At 33.8% G+C, this 22,368-nt stretch overlaps 1 protein-coding gene across 8 annotated transcripts in view; it reads right to left on the reverse strand.

Moving 5' to 3' along the window:
* The window catches only part of EHBP1 (EH domain binding protein 1), a 364,981-nt gene that overhangs the window by 176,930 nt on the left and 165,683 nt on the right, over positions 1-22,368 (reverse strand). For all 8 annotated transcript variants that reach the window (XM_045827361.1, XM_045827362.1, XM_045827367.1 and 5 more), the window contains 2 exons: positions 19,641-19,881; positions 4,914-5,103 (listed from right to left, as the gene is read on the reverse strand). In XM_045827361.1, the coding sequence (XP_045683317.1) occupies positions 4,914-5,103; positions 19,641-19,881 (431 nt within the window). The remainder of the gene's footprint in view (positions 1-4,913; positions 5,104-19,640; positions 19,882-22,368) is intronic.

A 22,368-nucleotide genomic window follows, 5' to 3' on the forward strand; every position in this document is an offset into this window, starting at 1 on the left:
TTTCTCTCCCTCTCTTTCTCCCTTTCTTCCCCTCTCTCAAAATAAATAGAATCTTAAAAAAATAAGATTAGATAATTAACCAAATGGCTTATTTCTACTAGTTACAACCATATAGTACTAATCAATAAAACAGGTGATACATATAGGAGTGCCCCATTTACTCAGCACTACTGAGGAACAGGGTATTCTGCTAAATAGGGTATTTCAGTAAGTAAAATTTTAAAAGTAATTTAAGCTTACCTTTCCCTTGCTCCAGCTGTCATTGAATGTAGCTTGGCATTTTATTTTACAAAATAACTGTATATTTATCATTGAATTCAATTAAATTTTGATACTCATTCTATTTATGATTTTCCTTAGAAGGTTTGAAACATTTTCATATGAGGAAATTAATACTTTGTGTACTTATTGTTTTTCAGCATGAAAGGCCCACGGCACCATTATGCTACACAGTTTTGCATGGACAGGAATGTAAAGAACTTTCTAGAAGGAGGCATTTATGTGAAAGAGCTGGAAAAGGTGTTTGTCCTGCGGTCTGAATTTTCTGCTTTGACCAATCAAAGGGGTTACTGCATGTAATTTTAACTTTGATTTACCTTGGGCTTCCCACAATTGCTGCAGTCTGTATCTAAGTTCAAAAACATCCAAGTGTAAACCTTAGGTCTTTACCAGAACTTCCTAGAAAGAGGTAACAATATGAATGAAGGCTTCAGTTATTAAGCTGAGGCTTCAGGGAAATGGACAGGGTTTTCATTTTTAGAGATGGAACAAGTAGATAAAAGTTATCACTATCAACCACTGGAGCTCCACCAAACAGGATCTTTAAGGGATCCCTTGTCACTTGACCAGGCTCATTTCATCACTGAATGTTCAGTGTGACTTTTCTCTACGCTATCACAAAAGTATAACCTTAATTTAACTCTTTATTGTCATGAATAGTTGGCTGTTTATATTGTAATTTTTTAATAAAGTGTTTAATAATACACTTTAGCAGATGTGTCTGGCAATAATGTAATTTACATTCCTAAGCTCTTTCTTAAAATTTGGATTGCATTTTATAGTAAATTGCATAAATTATATCTAGATGTTCAGAGTTATACATGACTTAACTTATATTAACAGTCTGTAAAAGCTGGTCAGCCACCACTGAGACTAATTTACATTATGTTATTGGGTGGTTATGTGTTTAATGCTAGGTTACCTCTCTAAACATTAGTTTTTCCTAAGTTGCCTTTAAAAGTATTGTAGTTTTATCATTTTACAAATGCATAAATCAATGGTCTAAAGTATTCTGTTTATGTATATTTATGACACTGAGGGGTCCTTAGCTGTCTTTGGAGGTAGTTTGAATTTTATTTGCAATATAAGGACAAGCTTACTATCACTTTGTTTAAATTCTAGTCCTAGTCCTTTTTCATAAATTTTCTTAAAAGTAAATAGTTTTAGATGACAGGTGAGGAAATTAATCATCTAGCTGAACATTTATCATTTTATGACAGTGAATGCTCTTCAGCCTCTGTAAACAGTTGCCATCCAGTGCAATTTGGCATTTTGTCACACAAAACAACTGTGGTATAATACCCTTTTATTATTTGACTAAAATTTGAGCCTGATTTTTTTCAATGGTTTTCTTTTTTAATTATTTATTTTTAATCCTCACAGGAGAATATGTTCATTGATTTCAGAGTGAGACAAAAACATCAATGTGAAAGAGAAACATTGATTGATTGCCTCTTGTATGGGCCCCAACCAGGGATCAAACCTGCAACCTAGGTATGTGTCTGAGCAGGAACCAAACCTGCAACTTTTGGTATACAGGATGATGTTCTAACAACTGAGCCACTTGGCCGGGGCTAAAAAGCTTTATTTGAACTATTGCATCCTTTTCAATTTACAAATAAGGAAAATAATTGGCCAGGAAGCATACTTTTTTAGACATTAAAACTGTTTAATAATTTTAATAAAAACATTTTGATATACAGTATACTTTCCTGTTTTTCTAAATAGAATACTATATACAAAACATAGCAAGACTCTTTCATGTTGACTTAAGGTTGCCAAAACGGTCAACTATTTCACCATGCTTTAATACCACAAAGTCTTCAGGAATATATTCCAGTCTACAATGGGAATATATGTATATACACACACATAGGAATATATACATTCCAATGATGAATAAGCACCATACTACTGTGCTTTCTCACCTGCCATTTATCATTTTATTACTGTCAGTATGCCACTGATTCTAATCTTCTTCCTTATCTCATACATAACTGTGTAGTTAGTAGTTTCCAATTTCTTTCTTTTTTTTTTCAGTTTGGCAATGGTCCATTTTCTTCCCAATGAAATCTTACATGAATTACAACATATAAAACAAATGAATGTGGATTTGTGCTGTAAAAGTGGAACAGGGGTCTAGTGCCCTGCTGCTAAGCCTCCATACCTCATATCCAGTGCTGAACACCAAGGCACCTCATGAAACCCCAGGCCAACACCAAATAGTTTAATATCCCTGATCAAACTCAAAAGTGACTTCCTCTCTTGAAAGATAAGAATTTTTTAAGGAAATGTCATCTTGTATCTTACATAGAAGGCAACAACAATAACATGAGATCATGAATGCATGATCTCATTACTCCAAACCTGTTTTAGTATAAAAAAACAAACAAAACAAAAGAAGTAAACCATCTAAATTGTGAAAATTCAAACAATATAACAAGGTTAAAAAAGGAAAAGCAATGCTTTCCTCAGTCTTGTGCATACTCTCCATCCTACCAAGACCCTTCTCCTCAAAGGCAACAACTATTAAGTTGTAATCCCTTCCATAATGTATGTGTGTATGTCTTTGTGTATGTATATATGTGTGAGTAAAGCTTTTTAAATAAAACTTCACACATACGGAAGTTATACTACACTCTGTTATGTACTTTGTTTTTCATTTAATAATATATCATTAATTTTTTTAAAATTTAAGTTTTCATACTTACCTTTCACATAGTTGTTATCTGTAACTACCAGATAAGCAGGTTACTGGAATATCAATGACTGTGCTTCTATTATCTGTGTCTCAGCACAATGAGCATCTTTCAAGAGCAGCATGATGGTAAATGCTCAGCCTTTCCTATAAACATCACTTATTCCACAATGTGTCTATCTGCAGTGGAACAGTATCCTCAAAATAACATAAAAACTTCACTACTTCACTATACTTCACTACAACAGAACTTAATTACCATAAATAACAACATTTCCATGAAAAAATTGTATTAAGAGTTCTAACTTGGAATTGCAAATACTTCTCTAGAGGTAGACTGGCACAGTGGGAAAAGTATGGGTTTTAAACTCAAAAGACTTGAAATTTAATCCTGGCACAGTCACTACTAGTTTTATTACACTAAGTTATTTAATTAAGATTCTGCTTCTCATATATAAAAAGAAGGTAATGGTATGTATTTTTTAGATTGTTCTATGGATCAAATGAGGTAATAGAATATTGCGTGGCACACAGTGGGCACCATTAAGTTCCTTTCCACTTCCCTACAAAGATACTAGGATTTCTTGATTAGCTTCAAACTCCTGATGCACTACAGAAGAGGACTGGGCAGGGAGCAGGCAATGGAGTAGCGAGATTCAGGGACATAGGTATGCTTGATGATTAGAATGGTTAAAGGACCTAAGCAGCTTCTTGATTCTGAATAGTGCCCCTGTTATTATCTCCCCCTCCCCACCCCGCCCCTGCCACGGACACTGAAATTGGCCATCTTCTTTGCTTTGCATTTTCTAGCATTTGCTGCTTTCATGTAGACTTCCTCACACTCCCACCTTCCTAGCCAATTGCAAGATAGAATTTAGTCCTAGTTTCTTCCCCTAAAGCCACAGGGCCAAAAAAAAATACCTGATATAAAAACGAACACCTAAAGACTGACTTCAGGAATAACAAAGTAAAGACCTCAGTGAACTCCCTCTCCCTCTAAAACAATGAAAATACAGCAAACTATTTCAGAACTCTTGCATTTAATAAAAGCCACAGAAAGAAGTGAAAAATCTAAGAGAGAACTACTGAACCTCAATACCCTGGGGAAAAACAGCAGCCCAGGCACCTGAGACAGAGGAGGGTCCATATGTCACACAATTAATCCTGTCTCCAGTCCAGTCTCTCTACTAGCTGGGGGACCTGTGACATTTACTTTATCCCTCTGAGTTCAAGTTTATCTTATTTTCCCCTTAACTACCTGTGAGAATTACATAATGTAATATGGTAACAACAACAATAACAACAACAAAATACCCATGAGTTATCTACCTAAAAAAAAAACCTTGCTAAATCCAACATTTCTACCTTACACATGGAAGGTATCATAATATTTGCAACAAAACTATCTAAAAGCTTCAGCCTTTGTTTCAATGCTGTTTTACCTTTTCACAGTTATGATGAATTAAAATTTGTAGAAAAAATAGTAACAATAAGGCCAAAATTTTAAGTTGACATAAATCAAAGTAACAATATTGAAATTCTTCAACAAAGCATTTCTCTGCACTGAGCCTTAATCTTTCCAGGACATTTCTCAAAGGATGACTTCTGCTCCTTCCTCTTTTCGTTGTAAATTGTCCTTTCTACCTAGGTAGTGTATCCTTTGTTTAAATCAGCAACCATATAATTATAATGCCTCTCTTCCTCTGATTTCAAAAGAGCATTTAAAAGCAAATCTTAACCCAAACTATCCGATCCAGATTATACTGTAAAACTACAGTTTGCCAAACATATAACAATGTTGCAGTATAATGAACCTACTTGGATTTTACTTTTAAATCATCAAAAATAGTTAATAATGACTTTTCTTAATTTGAATTAAATTGCATTGGGGGGAAAGAGCAAATGTTAATATGTTTTACTGAGAGAAAACTCTTACCTTAGGAGAAGTGGAGAGATCTCTTCCTGCAGAAGCAGCTGTGTTTTCAGTTACTCCTCCGGTCTTTGCTGAGACCACTGGTGGGGCAGGGGCTTTTCTTTTCACTCTCTTTTCAGCGTCCAGTTCTTGGTTTGGACTTATCAAATTATTTGCAGGGGGAGTTGGTTTAGGTTCATAAAAAGGATTTGATCTAAATGAAAAAAAAATATTGTTAAATATCTCTTTAAAAATAGTTTATATCTAACTAAAAAATATGTTCATTTATAAAACTAGAAAATACTGAAAATAAGGGGAAACCCAAATCACTGATAACCTACAATTTGGACACAATCACTGTTAATCGTGTATTTTGTTGATCATCAACAATAAAATGTCTCCCTTTTAAAAAAGTATTCTTTAACTTTTTTAAACAAAAGGTCACCTCAGCTCATTATATACAGACCCTTAGGAAAATGTTTTTAATAATAGTAAATCCTATATATTCTCCACACCCAAGGAAAAAGAAATTAAATATGGAAATACTGATTTGTTTTTTTTATACTCCCACACCAAACATCTTTTTTCCTTGCATTTCATCCCTTCCTTGGTATTAAATTCCCATCTCTTTAGGGAACATCTTTAAGAAGTTCATTCAGTGAGGTTCTATTAGTAAATTCTCCCAAGAGTTAAAAAAATATCTTTATTTCAGTCTGGAATGATAAACTTAATGATAACTTAACTAGAGAATTCTAATGGTTATTTAAATCATCTCAACATTTTGAAGACATTAGGCCCCTGCCAGTCTATTAATGTTCTTTAGTAAGTCATCTTTTACCTAGGGTTTCTGGTAAGATCTCTTTATTTCTGGTTTTAAACAAATTTACTATTCTATGTCTAGGTTTGAATTTTTAAAAATTTTTTAGACACTTTATATTTCCTGAATCTAAAGACTCATATGTTCCATTATTTATGAAAACTTATCAGCCATTATTTCACAGCCTCTTCTTAATTTTCTCTAGTCTCTTCTTTCAAAAATCTTATTAAATATATGTTGAACTCTCTCTTGCGTATTTGTCTTTGTTGTTCCTTCTGTGCTACATCCTAGATAATTCCCTCACATCTATAACCCAATTAACTTCTTCTCTCTTCATCTGTGTCTAATATAATGGATTTTTAATTTCAATAAGCATATTTCTTCATATGGCTGTGTGTATAATACCTCAGGTATACAGATTTGAGTCATTAATCATTTAAACACTTATTTTACGTCTCTGATAAATTTATTATTTGAAGTTCTTACATATATAATCCTGATATTTCTTTTGTCTCCTCTTTCTCTTAGAAAACTGTTTTCTTGTGTGCTTTGTAATTCTAGATTATGAGTTCAGAGCTTAATCTAAGGAAATGCTTTGTAATCTGAGCTGGGAGTGCCTCTCTTCAGAGTGTTTTATGTATTGAAGTTCTTGGATTTGCCAAGTAATTCAGGAGGCACTTTATACATTACTTCCTTGGCTTAGACATTCTCAGACAATCCTGTCTGTATGTCATATCCACATGAGGGTGGTCCTGCACTTATAACTTCTCAGGGAAGACTCCCCTCCTGCCACCTAGAGTCTAGGCCCAGGCAGAAAATGTTCCTTGTTAATAACTCCCTTTATGAGTAGATGGACTTTTTTTCCCTCATCAGTTATTCATAAACAACAAGCATCTGGTGTATGTAATAAGTTTCTTTCTTATTACATAATAATAAACTGTTATTCTGATTCTTACATTTTAGTTTGTTGAATTTTTTCAACACTAGTCAGTTTCCTAGAGTCTAATATCCTGTGTACATGGTAACAACAGAATTTGAGTTCACAAATCTAAGCACCAGGTTACCCAAATATAGTGATTATACCAGGAGAATTCCACCTAAGTTATATAAGGCCTATATGGATGATGGCCCCATGTTTCAACTGTGCATACAATAGTACCAGACTCACTTAGAACCAAAACCAATTATTTATATCTCGGCGTAATGATTTATATCTATAGTCACATGAGACTCTAGTTACTAAGTATATCTAAATCAGAGATGGGAAATACATCATATTTGTGATGTCACTCTCACTCTGTACTTATGGCAATGGTTAAAATTATGTGACTCCTTCCCACTGAGCTGGAGCACAGTTTCAATCTCTCTCAACTTTGCTCAGGGTAGTTGGTTTTAGTTAAGTGGAGTTGGCATTTACATAGAAATCCATTCCCCTTTCATCCTATTCTTATGTCTATTCATTGAAGAGAAAAAGAACAGGAGATACATAGATATATATAGAAAAATTAGCTTTTTTGACTAATATATTCTTGCCTACTTGACCATCTTATGGTTGAAGTATTTATATCCCATGATTACCACCTACTGAAGAACTGGGGGAAATCAAAGCAAGGAACAATGTTAAAATAACAAGGTGTTCAGAAAAAGCTGAACATTTTCTCTGAAAACAGGTAAAAAGTTATCACAAGTCTAGAATAGAGGGCTTGCCATTACACTGTTAGCATTTTAAAAGTGCTTACACTGTGCTAGGGACTGTTTTTAAGTGTTTTACATGTATTAACTTATTATATCCTCACAACAATCTTATTTGTCCTACTCATTTTATTGATAGCCTAATAGAGCTGTTTTTCAAACTCTAAAAGTTGTTCAAAGAGAGGTAATACATAGAAATGGGATAAAAACAATAATTTTCTTTAAACTCCAAAACTTCAGGAAAAAAATCTCCCACCTCCACCCAAACTTACTACTTGCCAACTGATATTAAATGTTTCAGGACCCCAATAGAACCAAGTCAATCTAACAGAATTAATTCAGTTATGTGAATTAATGGAGTGATACTTTAAAAATTTATTTCTGATTATATCTCTTTACAACAAATTTCCATTGTAGTTTATAAGATGGCAGCTGCTCAAAAAATTATCATTATTAATTTGTTATATAAATATGGCTAGTTTTAAGAAAAACTCAAAAGTGTTAGAACATAGATTTTTTTGATACAAAAGGATTTGTGCTTAGAAAAAATTTTTAAAAATTCCTTAAAACAGGCATGTTGAGAACCACTCTGCCTGGTTTCAGAAGCTATAACCCCCCATGACTAAGGCTGAGTAAAAAGACCTTGGGACCATAAGCCATGAAGGAGCTTATCCTCCTGACAGGAGTACAGCCTTTGCCCCCTTTACTTCACCCTGCTTGGCCCTGGGCAGATGACTGGTTAGCCAATGATGGGTAAGATTCCTCAAGGGAAGAACAACCTAAGACAGGCATGGCTTATAGTGGCCATCAGGGAAGGACTTAGGGGACTATAGAAGGACTATAGAAAAGGGGTGATAGACCCTCACCCCTTGGCTTTAGCCTACAGATAGCCTGAGTCCTCATTCTATCTGTAAAAAGCCTCCTAATCTCTTGGTGGCCTTACTTCCCCCACCTGATTTTAAGCCTGAAACAATGCTGGAGATGGTTGTGGCCCTGTGCTGGAATGGGTGGTTTCCAGGGGCAATCAGGTCTAAAAAAGAATACATAAAACCCTGTGAATCCTGCTTTGCTAAGAATACCCTCAATTTAAATGATAAGGGTACAAGCACAAAATGAGTTTGTTTCCCAAAGTTTTATGGCCCTTTGGCCATCTGACCCTGACTCAGAATAAGCTCTCATAGTTCTTTGAATGTTATCTACTATTTGATCATTACTGCCTGTCAGTGATTGATGAGCTTTATGCCCTGTAAATTAAACCCAATAAAAGCCCATTGAGGAACAGGCTCATGTCATGGCACTTCTCTGGGAGACTGACCACCTTTCCTCCTCAAGCAGATCATGATTTGGTAGACTTATTCTCTCTGTAACAGCCAAGGGATGGGGGAATGGCAGGGGGTCTCTGTGGGCGGAGCCCCCACACATAGGCAATTCTAACTAAATTTACAATACTCAGTTGTATGCAACTTTCCTAAAACATCTAGTATATATACAAAGGTATCTAAATATTGTCCTTTTTATTCATGTCTCTTTGCCTGCTTCTAACCATTTAGGTCTCCCTCTAACTACTTGAATATTGGTATTCTTTGTATAGAAAAAGTAAATGCCAAGTAGAAAAGAAGCTCAGATCAATTGTTTGTTCCTCAGGTCCTACTACTAGGAAAAATAATCAAAATGGACATTTTCTTGAAACAACTAGAGCTAAGTTTCTCAATCTGTTTTAATTTGACATGTAGTGAAAAAATTTGGAAGCACAGGAGGCTGCTGGAAAATGAAGTTACCAGGGACTCCAGCAACCCTGGAACACGCATGGCTACTAGGAGAGCTAAGGGAATCACTATCTCTACACACTTATAATCCACCTATTAAAGAACAGTGTGCTAGGCACCACTGATTAGGTACTAAATCAAAATAAGGTCAAGAAGCTTTTACTTCTAAGGGCTTTGAGTGATCCTCCCTGTTTATCAGATTCCTGATTTAAACTGAATTTCCTACTCTTGAAGAATAAATAGGATATGTTTCCATTTATATGAAGTGCCAGAATAGTCAAATCCACACGGAAAGAAAGAACATTAGTGGTTTTCAGGAGATGACGTAAGGGAGGATTGGGAATAACTACTAATAGATATGGAATTTGGGGGGCTAATGAAAATGTCTGGAATTGGATAGTTGTGATGGTTGCACAACATAGTGAATAAACTAAAATCAATTAAGTACATATACTTTAAAATGTGGAATTTTATGTTATGTGACATATATCTCAATAAAAACTGCTATAAAAAAGTGAATGAGTAATATACATATGACTGTGAAACTTCTTCCTTTTCTATAATAGGAAGTTATATAATTGCTGATTAATACATTTAAATATATTTAAACAATATTTTTAGTAAAGAAAAATTATTTAAGAAATTAACATAATTTTCTCACTGTTGATTATCTAGAATTTAAATAACTTATCGCAGGGCTTCCTACAGCACCCTAAATAAAAAACTATTTTTATCCTCATACTGTATACTTGAGTAATAGATTAATTATACCATTAACTCATGAATTAAAACTTCGTGTTAGATTAAGTGGAAAATTGGACAAAATAATTTTAAATATTACTCACTGCTCAGAAAATAATTCACCCAGAAAAAGAATTATAGAAAGAAATATTACAAGTTGATTAGAAATAGGATTAATAAACACACTGAAAAAATAAAATATGAAGGGTATAGCAAAATTCATAGTCTTTTCCTGTTACTTTGAAAATTTCTATTTCTTTGGAAAATAATACAAATTTATTAAAATGAGTGCATAGCATCTCTAAATAAAACTCAATGACAATTTTCCTTGAGAAACTGACATACAATACTAGAAATGATTCATGCTGGACGTCACAAGTCAATTCATAAATGTTTTGAAAATGATGTTATTGTTTTATCAGTTTTTATTTTTCCTAAATTAAATGGAATGGCTGAACTAATCCCCAAACATGAGAACAGTGAGAAGTCCATGTGATTGCTATCTGTAAAGGATTTGTGCTAAAAACACTACAGGGTATATACTTTCTCTTGGAGCTAATGGGTATGCTCAGGTTCTGAAAATTATTTCACACATTAAAGGACTACTGCTATTTATTTGTGACAGCTTTCTGTCAGATGATACAGGAAGAGTTTGGTAAGGAAAGATGAGTCATATAGGCTTTTCACTTGATTTGAAAGGTCATACATAAGTTTATTACTGTAGTTAACAATTTTTGGAATATTTCTACTACTAAAATTGTACTTACAAACATTTGGGGGGGGGGGAAGATGAGAAATACCAAATAAGGAATTAATACGAACTGAGTTTTTCCTGGATTCTCACATCAGCTGATGAGCAATCTTTAGAATTTGAGCTAGAATTTGAGCTAGTGTATATTACTACAAAAAAAAGCTAGAATGCACAACCACTATGGAAAACGATATGGAATTTTCTCAGAAAACTAAAAATGGACCTGCCTTTTGACCCAGCAATTCCACTGCTAGGATTATATCCTAAGAACCCTGAAACACCAATCCAAAAGAGCCTTTGCACCCCAATGTTCATAGCAGCACAATTTACAATAGCCAAGTGCTGGAAGCAACCTAGATGCCCACCAGTAAATGAATGGATCAAAAAACTATGGTACATTTACACAATGCAATTCTATGCAGCAGAAAGAAAGAAGGAGCTCCTACCCTTTGCAACAGCATGGATGCAACTGGAAAGTATTATGTTAAGTGAAATTAGCCTGGCAGTGAAAGACAAATACCATATAATCTCACCTTTAACAGGAACATAAACAACAAAACAAAGAAACAAGCAAAATATAACCAAAGACACTGAAATAAAGAACAGACTGACAGAGTTCAGAGGGGAGAGGAGAGGGAATTTCAGGGAAATTTCAGAGGAAAAGGGAAAGGGTTTACAGAAACAAGTATAAAGGAAACATGGATAAAAACTAGGGGCAGGTGGAAATGGGAGGGAGGAGGGAAAAGGTGGGTGGGGGGGGTAGGATGGGAGTAAAAGATAGAAAATTGTACTGCAACAACAATTAAAATTTAAAAAAAAAGATTTAAACTGAAAAAACAAGCTAGAATGTTTTTTGGCTCTTTCTGATAACCTCAGATGATTGAACCATTTAGAATGTTCTTTATTAATGGGAAATTCATAAAGACTGTGACTTTCGTGTGGAAAAAAGAATGGTCAAAATGAAACTCCCAGTCATTCTGATATCAGTTTTTATTAAGGCATTTTAAAGTTTAAGCAAACATTAGATGCCTCTTTAACCTGTTAATAGGAAAGAGCTGGGTGTGTGTGTGTGTTGTGTAATACCCAGGCATCTTGAAATGACTGAATGTTTGCACTTAAAATTTGCATTGATATTCAAATGCTTTAGGTGTGTGGCTATTACTCAGCACCTACACCACCCATAAGAAATTTTATTTTGATCATACATTAGCTATTTCAAAGAAAACAAATGTAGTAACTTTAGAGCAAGAGTTGAGCCAACTTTTTCAACCAATGTATAGTTATTAATTAGTAATGAAATCTCAACCTGGTTTTGGAATCAGATCCTCATGATGTAATTCTACATACTTACAGGAGGTTAGAAGTCTTTTAGGTTTATCAAAACATAGCTGTGCCCATGGAAGCATGTAGCACATGTGAGATTAGCAACTCATTGCAAAATGGGAAAAGGTTCAGAAATGCAATTCCAGACGAAGAGAAAACAAATCAACTACCTTATTCTTTCAGATTATGTTATGAGACTGACATACTATCTGCTGTGCTAACGAGGCACCTTCATTCTTTCAAACCAGGCTTTTAAATAACTGAGTTTGGTTATTGTAGTTCCCTTAAATCAACTCTTTTCTAAGTCAAACAGTACCTATGCCCTCAGTAATTGTTCCTTTGATGTGGTTCTGGACATTTTACTTCTACACCTGTTATAAAACACAGAATATATTAGTATTTAAACTTTAAAGTCAATTATATTTTAAAGAGATTTTAAAACATAAGTATTTTATATATAGAACTATATTTGCCATTCCTGTGCTCTTCATTCCTCTTAGATTCATCCATGTAGTTACATGTATCAATAGTTTGTTTCTTCCTTACAAGTAAATAGAAACATATACCTTGCTCATGAATAGGAAGAATTAACATCACTAAAATGCCCATACTATACAAAGGAGTCTATAGATTCAATGCAATCCTTATCAAAATACTAACAGCATTTTTCACAGAACTAGAAAAAATAATCCCCCAAATTTACATGGAACCACAAAAGACCCTGCATAGCCAGAACAATTTTGAGAAAGAAAAACAAAGTTAGAGGTGTCCTGCTATATCAAACTATAATACTACAATGTTATAGTAACTAAAACAGAATGGTACTGACATAAAAAGAGTCATATAGATCAATGGAACAGAACAGAGAGCCCAGAAATACAGCCATTCCTTTATGTTCAACTAATCTATGACAAGAGAGAAAAGAATATACAATTGGGTAAAGACAGTCCGCTCAGTAAATGGTGTTGGAAAAACTGGACAAATACATGCCAAAAAATGAAACTAGACTACCTTCTTACACCACATACAAGAATAAGCTCACATAAAGATCTAAACGTAAGATTCAAAACCATAAAACTCCTAGAAGAAAACATATGCAGTAAACTCTCTGACATTTCCCTTCATAATATTTTTTTCTAATATATATCTTTGGGGGAAAACAAAACAAAACAGAACAAAACACAAATGTGACTACACCAAACTAAAAAGTTTTTGCACAGCAAAGGAAAATATCAATAAAACCAAAAGGCAACCTTCTGAATGAAAGAAGTTATTCATCAATGATACATCCAGTAAGGGGTTACTATCCAAAACCCAGAACTCATATAACTCAACACCAAAACGCAAGCAATCTAATTAAAAAATGGGCAGAAGACCTGAATAGATACTTCTCCAAAGAGGACATACAGATGGATAGTAGACATATGAAAAGATGGTCAACAGCACTAATAATTTGAGAAATGCAAATGAAACCACAATGAAATACCACCTCACACATGTCATGCTTCAGATTTTCCTAAATTCTTTCAAACAAGCAGCATGTGGCCTCAGGGAGCTCTGTACCTCTAGTTAAGGGCACCAGGCCTGGTACTAGCTGCAACTGTTCTTGGTTCACAGCCTGTATTTACCTGGGCACTTCCAAGCCCAGCACAAGTAGTGCCCACGTGCAGATTGCTTTGTACCTTATGCTGGGAGCCCCTGAGAGAACAGAGGTGGTAGCTAACCTTGGATGTACCAAAAGTAATCAAGGCTCAACTACAACAGGAGGGTATACACAGCTCACACAGTGGGTACAACTCAAGTATCAAGCTTAGGTGGAAGAGAAAGCTGTGCCACAGGACTCTACAGGTCACCTACTATATCAGGCCATGCTATCTATCAAGATAGGGTATCATGGCAGCTCTCACTAATACATAGAAACACACACAGGGAGGCTGCCAAAATGAGGAGACAAAAAAATATGGCCCAAATAAAAGAACGGAACACAACTGCAGAAAAACAAATCAGCAAAATGGAGACAAGCAATCTACTAGGCTCAGAGTTCAAAACACTGGCTGTAAGAATGCTCAAGGAACTTAGTGAGGATCTCAACAGCATAAAAAAGATATGGTCAGAAATAAAGGATACACTAATTGAAATAAAGAACAATATACAGGGAGTAAACAATAGAATGGATGAAGCCAAGAATCAAATCAGAGATTTGGAATATGAGGAAGCAAAAAATACCAATCAGAACAGCAAGAAGAAATAAGAATTTCCTAAAATGAAGACAGTGTAAGGAGACTCTGGGATAACTTCAAGTGTACCAATATTTGTATCATAGGGGGGGTGTGTGGGGCGGGTGCCAAAAGGAGAAGAGAACAAGAAATTGAAAACCTATTTGAAAAAATAATGAAAGAAAACTTCCCTAATTTGTTGAAGGATATAGACACACAAGTCGAGGAACACAGAGAGTCCCAAACAAGTTGGACCCAAAGAGGAACACACCAAAACACATCATAATGAAAATATCAAAGGTTAAAGATAAAGAAGAGAAACTTAAAAGCAGCAAGAGAAAGGCAGAGAGTTACTATACAGGAGTCTCCATAAAACTATCAACTGAGTTCTCAAAAGAAATTTTGCAGGCAAGAATTATTCAAAGTGATGAAAATCAAGGACCTACAAACAAGATTACTCTACCCAGCAAAGCTGTCATTTAGAATTGAAGGACAGACAAAGAGTTTCCCAGGCAAAAAAAGCTAAAGAAGTCCATCACCACCAAAACAGTATTATATGAAATAATAAAGGGTCTCCTTTAAGAACACCAAAAATATAAACAATAAACAACAACTGAATCTAAAAAACAAAATAAACAAATAAGCAGAATAGAAACAGAATCACAGATACAGAGAATGTTTTGAAGGTTGCCAGATGGGAGGAGGAGATGGACAAAAAAGGTGAAAAGATATTAAGAAGTAGAAATTGATTGTTACAGAATAGTCACAGGGATATAAAGTACAGCATAGGAAATCTAGTGGCCAAAGAACATATATATGCATGACCCACAGACATGGATAACAGTATGGGGATTGCATACTGAGGGAGTGTGGGTGGTGGAGATGGGCAAAGTGGGAAAAATTGAGACAAGCAATAAAATATAATTTAAAAAATAAAATTCCAAAAAATCATATGTTTCATTATTGAGTAGTATTCCACTGTATGGATATACCACATTTGTTTATCTATTTGCCCAGTGATGGACATTTAAGTTATTCCCATATTTTGCTATTATGATAAACACAGACATTAAAATATTCATATATAAATTTTTGTGCACATATGCTTTCATTTCTTTTTTTAATAGTTTCCTTTTTTTCAAAAGATTTTATTTATTTATGTTATAGAGAAAGGGAAAAGGAAGGAGAAGGAGAGGGAGAGAAACATCGATGTGAGAGAAAAACATCCATCAGTTGCATCTCACGTGCCCCCAACTGGGGACCTGGCCCACAACCCAGCATGTGCTCTAACTGGAAATTCAGTTTGGGGACAGCACCCAAACCACTGAACCAAACCAGTCAGGGCTGCTTTCATTTCTTGAGTAAACAGTACCTACAAATAAAATGGCTGGGTCAAATGATAGGTATGTTTAACTTTTTAAAAAAGATTTCATTTATTTTTAGAGACAGGGGAAGGGAAGGAAAAAAAGAGGGAAAGAAACATCCATGTGTGGTTGACCCTGGTGTACCCTTTATTGGACACCTGGCCCGCAACCCAGGCATGTGCCCTGACTGGGAATCAAACTGGCAACCCCCTTGGTTTGCAGGATGGCACTCAATCCACTGAGCCACACCAGCCAGGGCCAACTTTTCAAGAAATTGCCAAAATTGTTATCTAAAATGGTTGTATCACACTGACATCTCCTTTGACAGATAACTGGATGAAGAAAATGCGGTACATACGTACAATGGAATGAACACTACTCAGCCATAAAAGATGCAACAACATGAATGGATATTGAGAATATGATGCTAGCAAAATATGTCAAACAGAAAAAGTTAAGAACCATATGATTTCACATATATGTGGGATATAAAACTGAAAGCAACAAATGAATAAACAAAACAAACAAAAACTCAGACAACAGTATGGTGGTTACTAGAGGGGAAGAAAGATGAGGAGTGATAGTAAAGGGGAAAAGGGGTCAAATATATAGTGATGGAAGAAGATTTATTGGGTGTCAGACACGCAATGCAAGATACAGATTATATATTACAGAATTGTAAACTTGAAATCTATATAATTTATTAACCAATGTAACCCTAATAAATTTAATTAAAAATAAAATTAAATGGTTCTATCATTTAGAACTCTGAGAATTCTATGAGTGTTCTAGTGGCTCAACATTCTTTACAGTATTTGCTATAGCCAGTCTTCTATATTTCAGCAATCCAAGTGGGTGTGTACTGGTATCTGATTTGGTTTTAATTTGCATTTCCTTGAAAACCAAGATGTTGAGCATTTTTTTGAGTGCACACTGGCTATTCTGCTATTTTTTGTGAAATTTCAGTTCAATTTTTTCCCTCTTTAAAAAAAGTTAGTCTTATTATTGGGCTAAAAATACCCCTTTAAAAAAAGGTTTTTATTTATTTTTAGAGAGAGGGAGAAAAGAGAGGGTGAGAAATATCGATGAGAGAGACATTGATGGGTTGCTTCTCGCACACACCCCAACTGGGTACTGAACCCACAACCCAGGCATTTACCTTGACCCAGAATCAACCCAGCAACCTTTCACTTAGAGGGACAATACCCACAGCTGAGCCACACCATCAGAGCAAAAAATTCTTTACATATTATTGATAAAAGTCTTTTGTCAGGTATGTGTTTTACAAAGAATTTCTGCCAAACTGTGACGTGCCTTTAAGTTTTTAATTTTGACAGTGTCTAAATTAATGATTTTTCCTTTGATTTTTTTTGTGCTTTTTGCATTCTTTTAAAAATGTCTTACCTTACCCAAGGTTACTAAGATTTTCTCTTATGCTTTCTTCTAAAAGTTCCAATGTTTCAGTTCTTACTTTCAGGTATATAATCTCTATTTGGTTAAATTTTGTATATGATGTGAGACAATGTAGTAGTTTTTTTGTTTGGGGGGTGGTTTGGGAGGGAGAATATGGAAATCTACTTGTTCTAGCCTATTTATTGTAAACATTATCCTTTTCTAACCAACTTCCCTTGCTATTTTTGCCAAAAATCAATTGGTAATATACGTGTGGATTTACTTCTAGACTTTCATATTCTCTTTCTTTCACCTGTATGTCTACCTTCAAGACAATACCTTAGTTAATGAGTCTTGAAATGTAAGTCCTCCAATTTTTTTCTTTTGCAAACTTGTCCTGACTATTCTAGGAAACTTGCATTTCCATACATATTTTAGATTTAGCTTATCAGTTATTACAAAAATGTATGTCAAAACTTTGATTGGGATAGCACTGAATGTACATACAGATCAATTTGACTCCATGACCATAGATTTCTGTCCATTAAATTTCTCTATTTAATTGCTCTCAGCAATGTTTTGCTGCTTTCAGCATATAGTTATTGCACATCAACTTCAAATTTATCCCTGTGGGCTTTTTTATGCTTTCATATATGGTATTTTAAATTTTTCCATTTTTTATTTTCCATTGTTCCTATAGAAAAATATAATTAAATTTGTATATTGATTGTGTATCTTGTAATGATGTTGCCAAATTTAGTTTTTAGTTCTGGTAAACTTTTCAAAGATTCCTTATGATTTTCTACATAAATAATTATGTCACCTGTGAAAAATAGCATATCTTCAAGTATCATGCTTAAGAAGCTTAAAACAGCACTCTAATTTCCTACTCTCAGTGTTTATGCTAAATTGTCATAATTGTCTATTTTTGTTACTATTTTTTAATCCTCACCTAAGGATATGTTTATTAATTTGAGAGAGAAAGGGACTGAAACATTGATGTGAGAAACATCAATCAGCTGCCTCCAGTACGTGCCCCAAACAGGAATCAAACGCACAACCTTTTGCTGTACCAGATGACATTCCAACCAACTGAGCCACCTGACCAGGGCATAATTGTCAATTTTTAAGATTGTCATTTTCTATACATGTTATAAAACACAGAATATATTATTATTTGAACTTTAAAATCAATTACATTTTAAAGCAATTTTAAAGAATAAGACAAGTAGTTTATACATACTAATATATTTACCATTTCTTGTGCTTTTCATTCCTTTGTTTAGATACAAATCTCCAAGTAATGTCATTTTCCGCCTGTCTGAAGAGCTTCTTTTTTACATTTTTTGCAAAGCAAGTCTGATGGTGATAGATTACCTCAGCTTTTAGGTATCTGAAAATATCCTTTTGTGTGTAGGGTTGATAGAAATTTGTGTTCATGGGTTTTTTTTCTTTCAGTACTTTAAAAATATCACCCTACTTTCTTCTGACTTGAATTGTTTTTGTTAAAAGTCTTGCTGTGATTTTCTTCATGTTTCTTATATTTGGGGTTCGCTCAGCTTCTTGGACCTGTAGGTTTATTACTATTTTTTAATTTCTACGACTTTTGGCCATTATTTCTTCAAATATTTTTCTGTCTTCCCTTATCCTCTTTTCTCTCCTTTTGGAACTCCAACTGCACATATATTAGTTCACTTAAAGTTACTTCACTGATTCTCTGCTTAATTTTTTTTCATTTCCCCCCCTTGTGTTTCAATCTGGATAGTTTCTATAGCTATGTCCTTAGGTTCACTAACATTTTCTTCTCCATGCTCATGCTTTCTTCCACCTTCTTGAATATCTGGGATATATTCATAATACTTATTTTACCACACTTATTTACTAATCCCATAAATAAATATAGGACAATTGGAGGGCTCACCTTCTTTCTTTCTTCCCCTCAGGGATCACTGTCCTGTGCCATTTGTGTCCAGTGTTGAAACTGTTATTTCCTGTACTATTCAATTTTTCAGATAAGACAAGAAGCTATATCCAGTCTGTGTAACTCCATCATGGCCCTAAGTAGAAGTTTTGCTTGTTGCTTTTTAAAACACTCAGGGCCACAGCCTGCATTCACATAGGTAGTACACTGTGTAACTTCAGAACACAATGTAAATATACCTTTCTCTTATCCCCACCTGAGATTTGGTAAAATGGCAGCCATAATCACACTGACTATTTATTTTGAGCTTGTGGTCAATAAGCTTCTCATTTGGTAAGAATAATAACATAAATGGCAATTCTGAATTTATAAATGTTATGATATCATTGTTTGGTATTTGAACATATCTTCTCATCAGATCAGTTTCATATATGATTATTTGGTTTCCATAATAGACCCTTAAGATATTGAAGTATAATGCATACAGTAATCTATTAAAAATACCCAAGTGACATTTGTAACATAGTTCCTATGGGAAGACACTTTAGAAATTCTAATCAGAGATTCCAAGAACATATTTCCTCAGAAGGCAGGGAGAATAAGAGTCAAGATTATAAAAATTCAGATGGGAATGAGATAGACACTAACTTGTAAATTGTATATTAACATTACAATAGACCTTATTTTACCATCAAAAGTTATACAGAAGGATCCCTGTAGTTAATATACAGACTGGCCTATGACCATAGCAAAATGCAATATACTTACTCATCCAACTCCTCTTCTTCAGTTTTAGAACTATCAGCATAGAGGTACTTGCTCATGTCTACAGGTCGTATGTTTTTTCTTTTTGTAGACTGGAGAGGAGAATCCTTTATAGTTACAAAGGTTTCTGGCTCATCGAATGGGTTTAAATACTGTGGAGTTTGTGCCTCTTTGAAGGGATTATAGCTGTTATCATAAAAAGATTCTTCTGTTTTTTTAGGTGAAACTGTTTCAGTGATTGGTTCTATAAAACAATAGCAACAGATGAATTAAATTCAATTGATTTTATATGAAATGTTCTTATATTTTTAGTGTTTTCAAAAATACTCCACATTGAATTAATAAATTCTATGGAGCTAAAAGAGTCAAAGCACTAGCACATTTCAGAAGGGCTAAATTCAGAAAATGCAGTATCTTAAGACTTTTGTCCACTTTTCCAGGAATGATGCTCCCCAAAATGGCATCTTTGGAATACCTTTGGAGTTCCTAATAATATTAGCATTAAGATACAACAATTTTAACCTTCTTTTAGGTATAACATTCTATTATTGCCTATTTTATTTCAGTATACTAGTTTGCCATCTCAAACTGATACATAATAAATTTATGCTTTTAAAAGAACATAAAATGGATTAAATTTTGAAATGATCTTTGGTTAGTTTGGTTGGTTACAAGCAAAAACCACTTAGGGATACAAAAAGTCATTTTGGACAATATCAAAAATATACCCACATATCATTCCATTTGTTTTTGGAAAGTCTTCAAAGAACAGGTTTTTGTATTCTACAATACCTTAAATCTTTAGAGCTTTTAAAGAGCTGTTTGTTTTTTTAAATATAACTTGGATCCAATCAATACTCTAACAATGCAAAAGAGTAATAATAATTTTCAGGTTGAAAGCACTATACTAAAATCATATCAATAAGCTGACAGACATGTTATACCAAATTCTTCTAAATTTTATTATTATGACTTTGAATTTGAAAACAAAGGTACTCTTAAAAATAAAACACTGATTCACAGCACAAAAGCACTACAACCAATGTGTGGTGTACTTAATACCAGCTTGGTGGTGTACCTCCAACTTGTGTGAAGTACTCAATACCAGCCTCTTCTTTTTCTTTTATGTTTATTAACATTTTAAAACAAAACCAGAATTTCTAATAAAACTGTCCAAAATCTGATCATGGATTTGGCTGTTAAAAATATTTAACTGAACTGAAGAAAGCCAATAGTCATAGAATACTTTAAAAGTAATTTTAATTATGCCATGCAACACTGACAAAACATTCCAGAAGAGGGAGGCAGAAAATATGTTACTGAAATTCTCAGCAAAAACAGTTGTTTCATAAGTGACATTTTAAACAATTTAATCTGATTGTAAAAATCTCATGACTGATGCATATTTATGACTTTTACATTTTAAAGTCAAGCTACTTTTACCTATACTTTTAGGCATTAACCCAGAATACTTACTTTGTCTTTATATTGAAAAAAAAACAAAACAAAACATAAAAACTCTGAATTAAAATTCCATACACCATGGGGAAGCAGTTATAAAGTGTGAAAGAGAATTCATTAAATCATAATAAATCAATACTAAAATGAATTTAAATACAGTTTATAGTAGAAAAGAGACCCAGTAACTGTGTATCTTTTGAAAGACCAGGACAATATTTAAACTTAATAACACTAGAATCTTTGTAATAATGTAAATGAAGTATTTTTTTCTTAGTAACTGAAGAGAGACAGCAAAGTTTGTGACTACAGAATTTTTTATTAACAAATATCAGGTCTCAACCAATTAAGAAACTGACAAAATTGGTCAATGGAAATGAAATTTTAATTTTCACTCTAAGGAAAAGCATTGTAAAAATTGATCCAAGCAAATTTATCAGTTACAGAACCAAAAGTAAGAAAATATTCAAGCTACAGAGCAAGATTTGAAAATGACAGAACTGGCAACAAAGAGGGTTTAAGATAAGACTACTTCATATAAAAGCTAACAAATATATTTAGTAACTTTCTCCAAGAATCACTGAAGCACAGAATATCATGAATATAAGAGAACTAAAGCTGTAAAAGCAATTATCATCATCATCATCATCATCATAATCATCCAACACATTTTTATCTTCCCCAAATACTTCTGTTACTGGAGATGCAAGTTTTTAATCAATAAAAATAAATTTGTTTCAGAAAAATAAGTATTCTACTAGAAAACACTTATTACAAAATGTCTAAGAGATATATATTTAAAGAGAACACTTGTCAATTTTTTTTCCAGGCTCTATATAAGCATGAGTAAAGATTCTGAGTCAGGTTGGCTAACCTCGCCTGAACAGAAATACAATATTACATGACATACCTGTTATTCCTTTCTATTCCTCAGAAAAGAGACCCACTATATTTAGAAAAATTACTTCTTTGATTTTTGAAATGGAAAGTTCAAATACTGATGTACCAAAATATCTTGGTAATATTTTTAAAACAATATACTCAGATGGTATACACAATCAAGGAGAGGCTATATTGTCAAACAAGCACTTGATTAGAAATCTTAGCTACAACTCCACCTCTATTGACCTAAATTTCTTGATCTACAACTCTACCTCCATTTACCTAAATTTCTTGCTCAAATCAATGAATTCCTCTGGGCCTCAGCTTCCTAATCTATGAAAATAGGCAGCTGAACTAGATTACCTCTAAGACTTATTTTGAGTGTTAAGAT

The sequence above is a fragment of the Phyllostomus hastatus genome, unplaced genomic scaffold, assembly GCF_019186645.2.
Source record: "Phyllostomus hastatus isolate PE091 unplaced genomic scaffold, TTU_PhHast_1.1 phas_scaffold_78, whole genome shotgun sequence".
Taxonomy (NCBI): domain Eukaryota; kingdom Metazoa; phylum Chordata; class Mammalia; order Chiroptera; family Phyllostomidae; genus Phyllostomus; species Phyllostomus hastatus.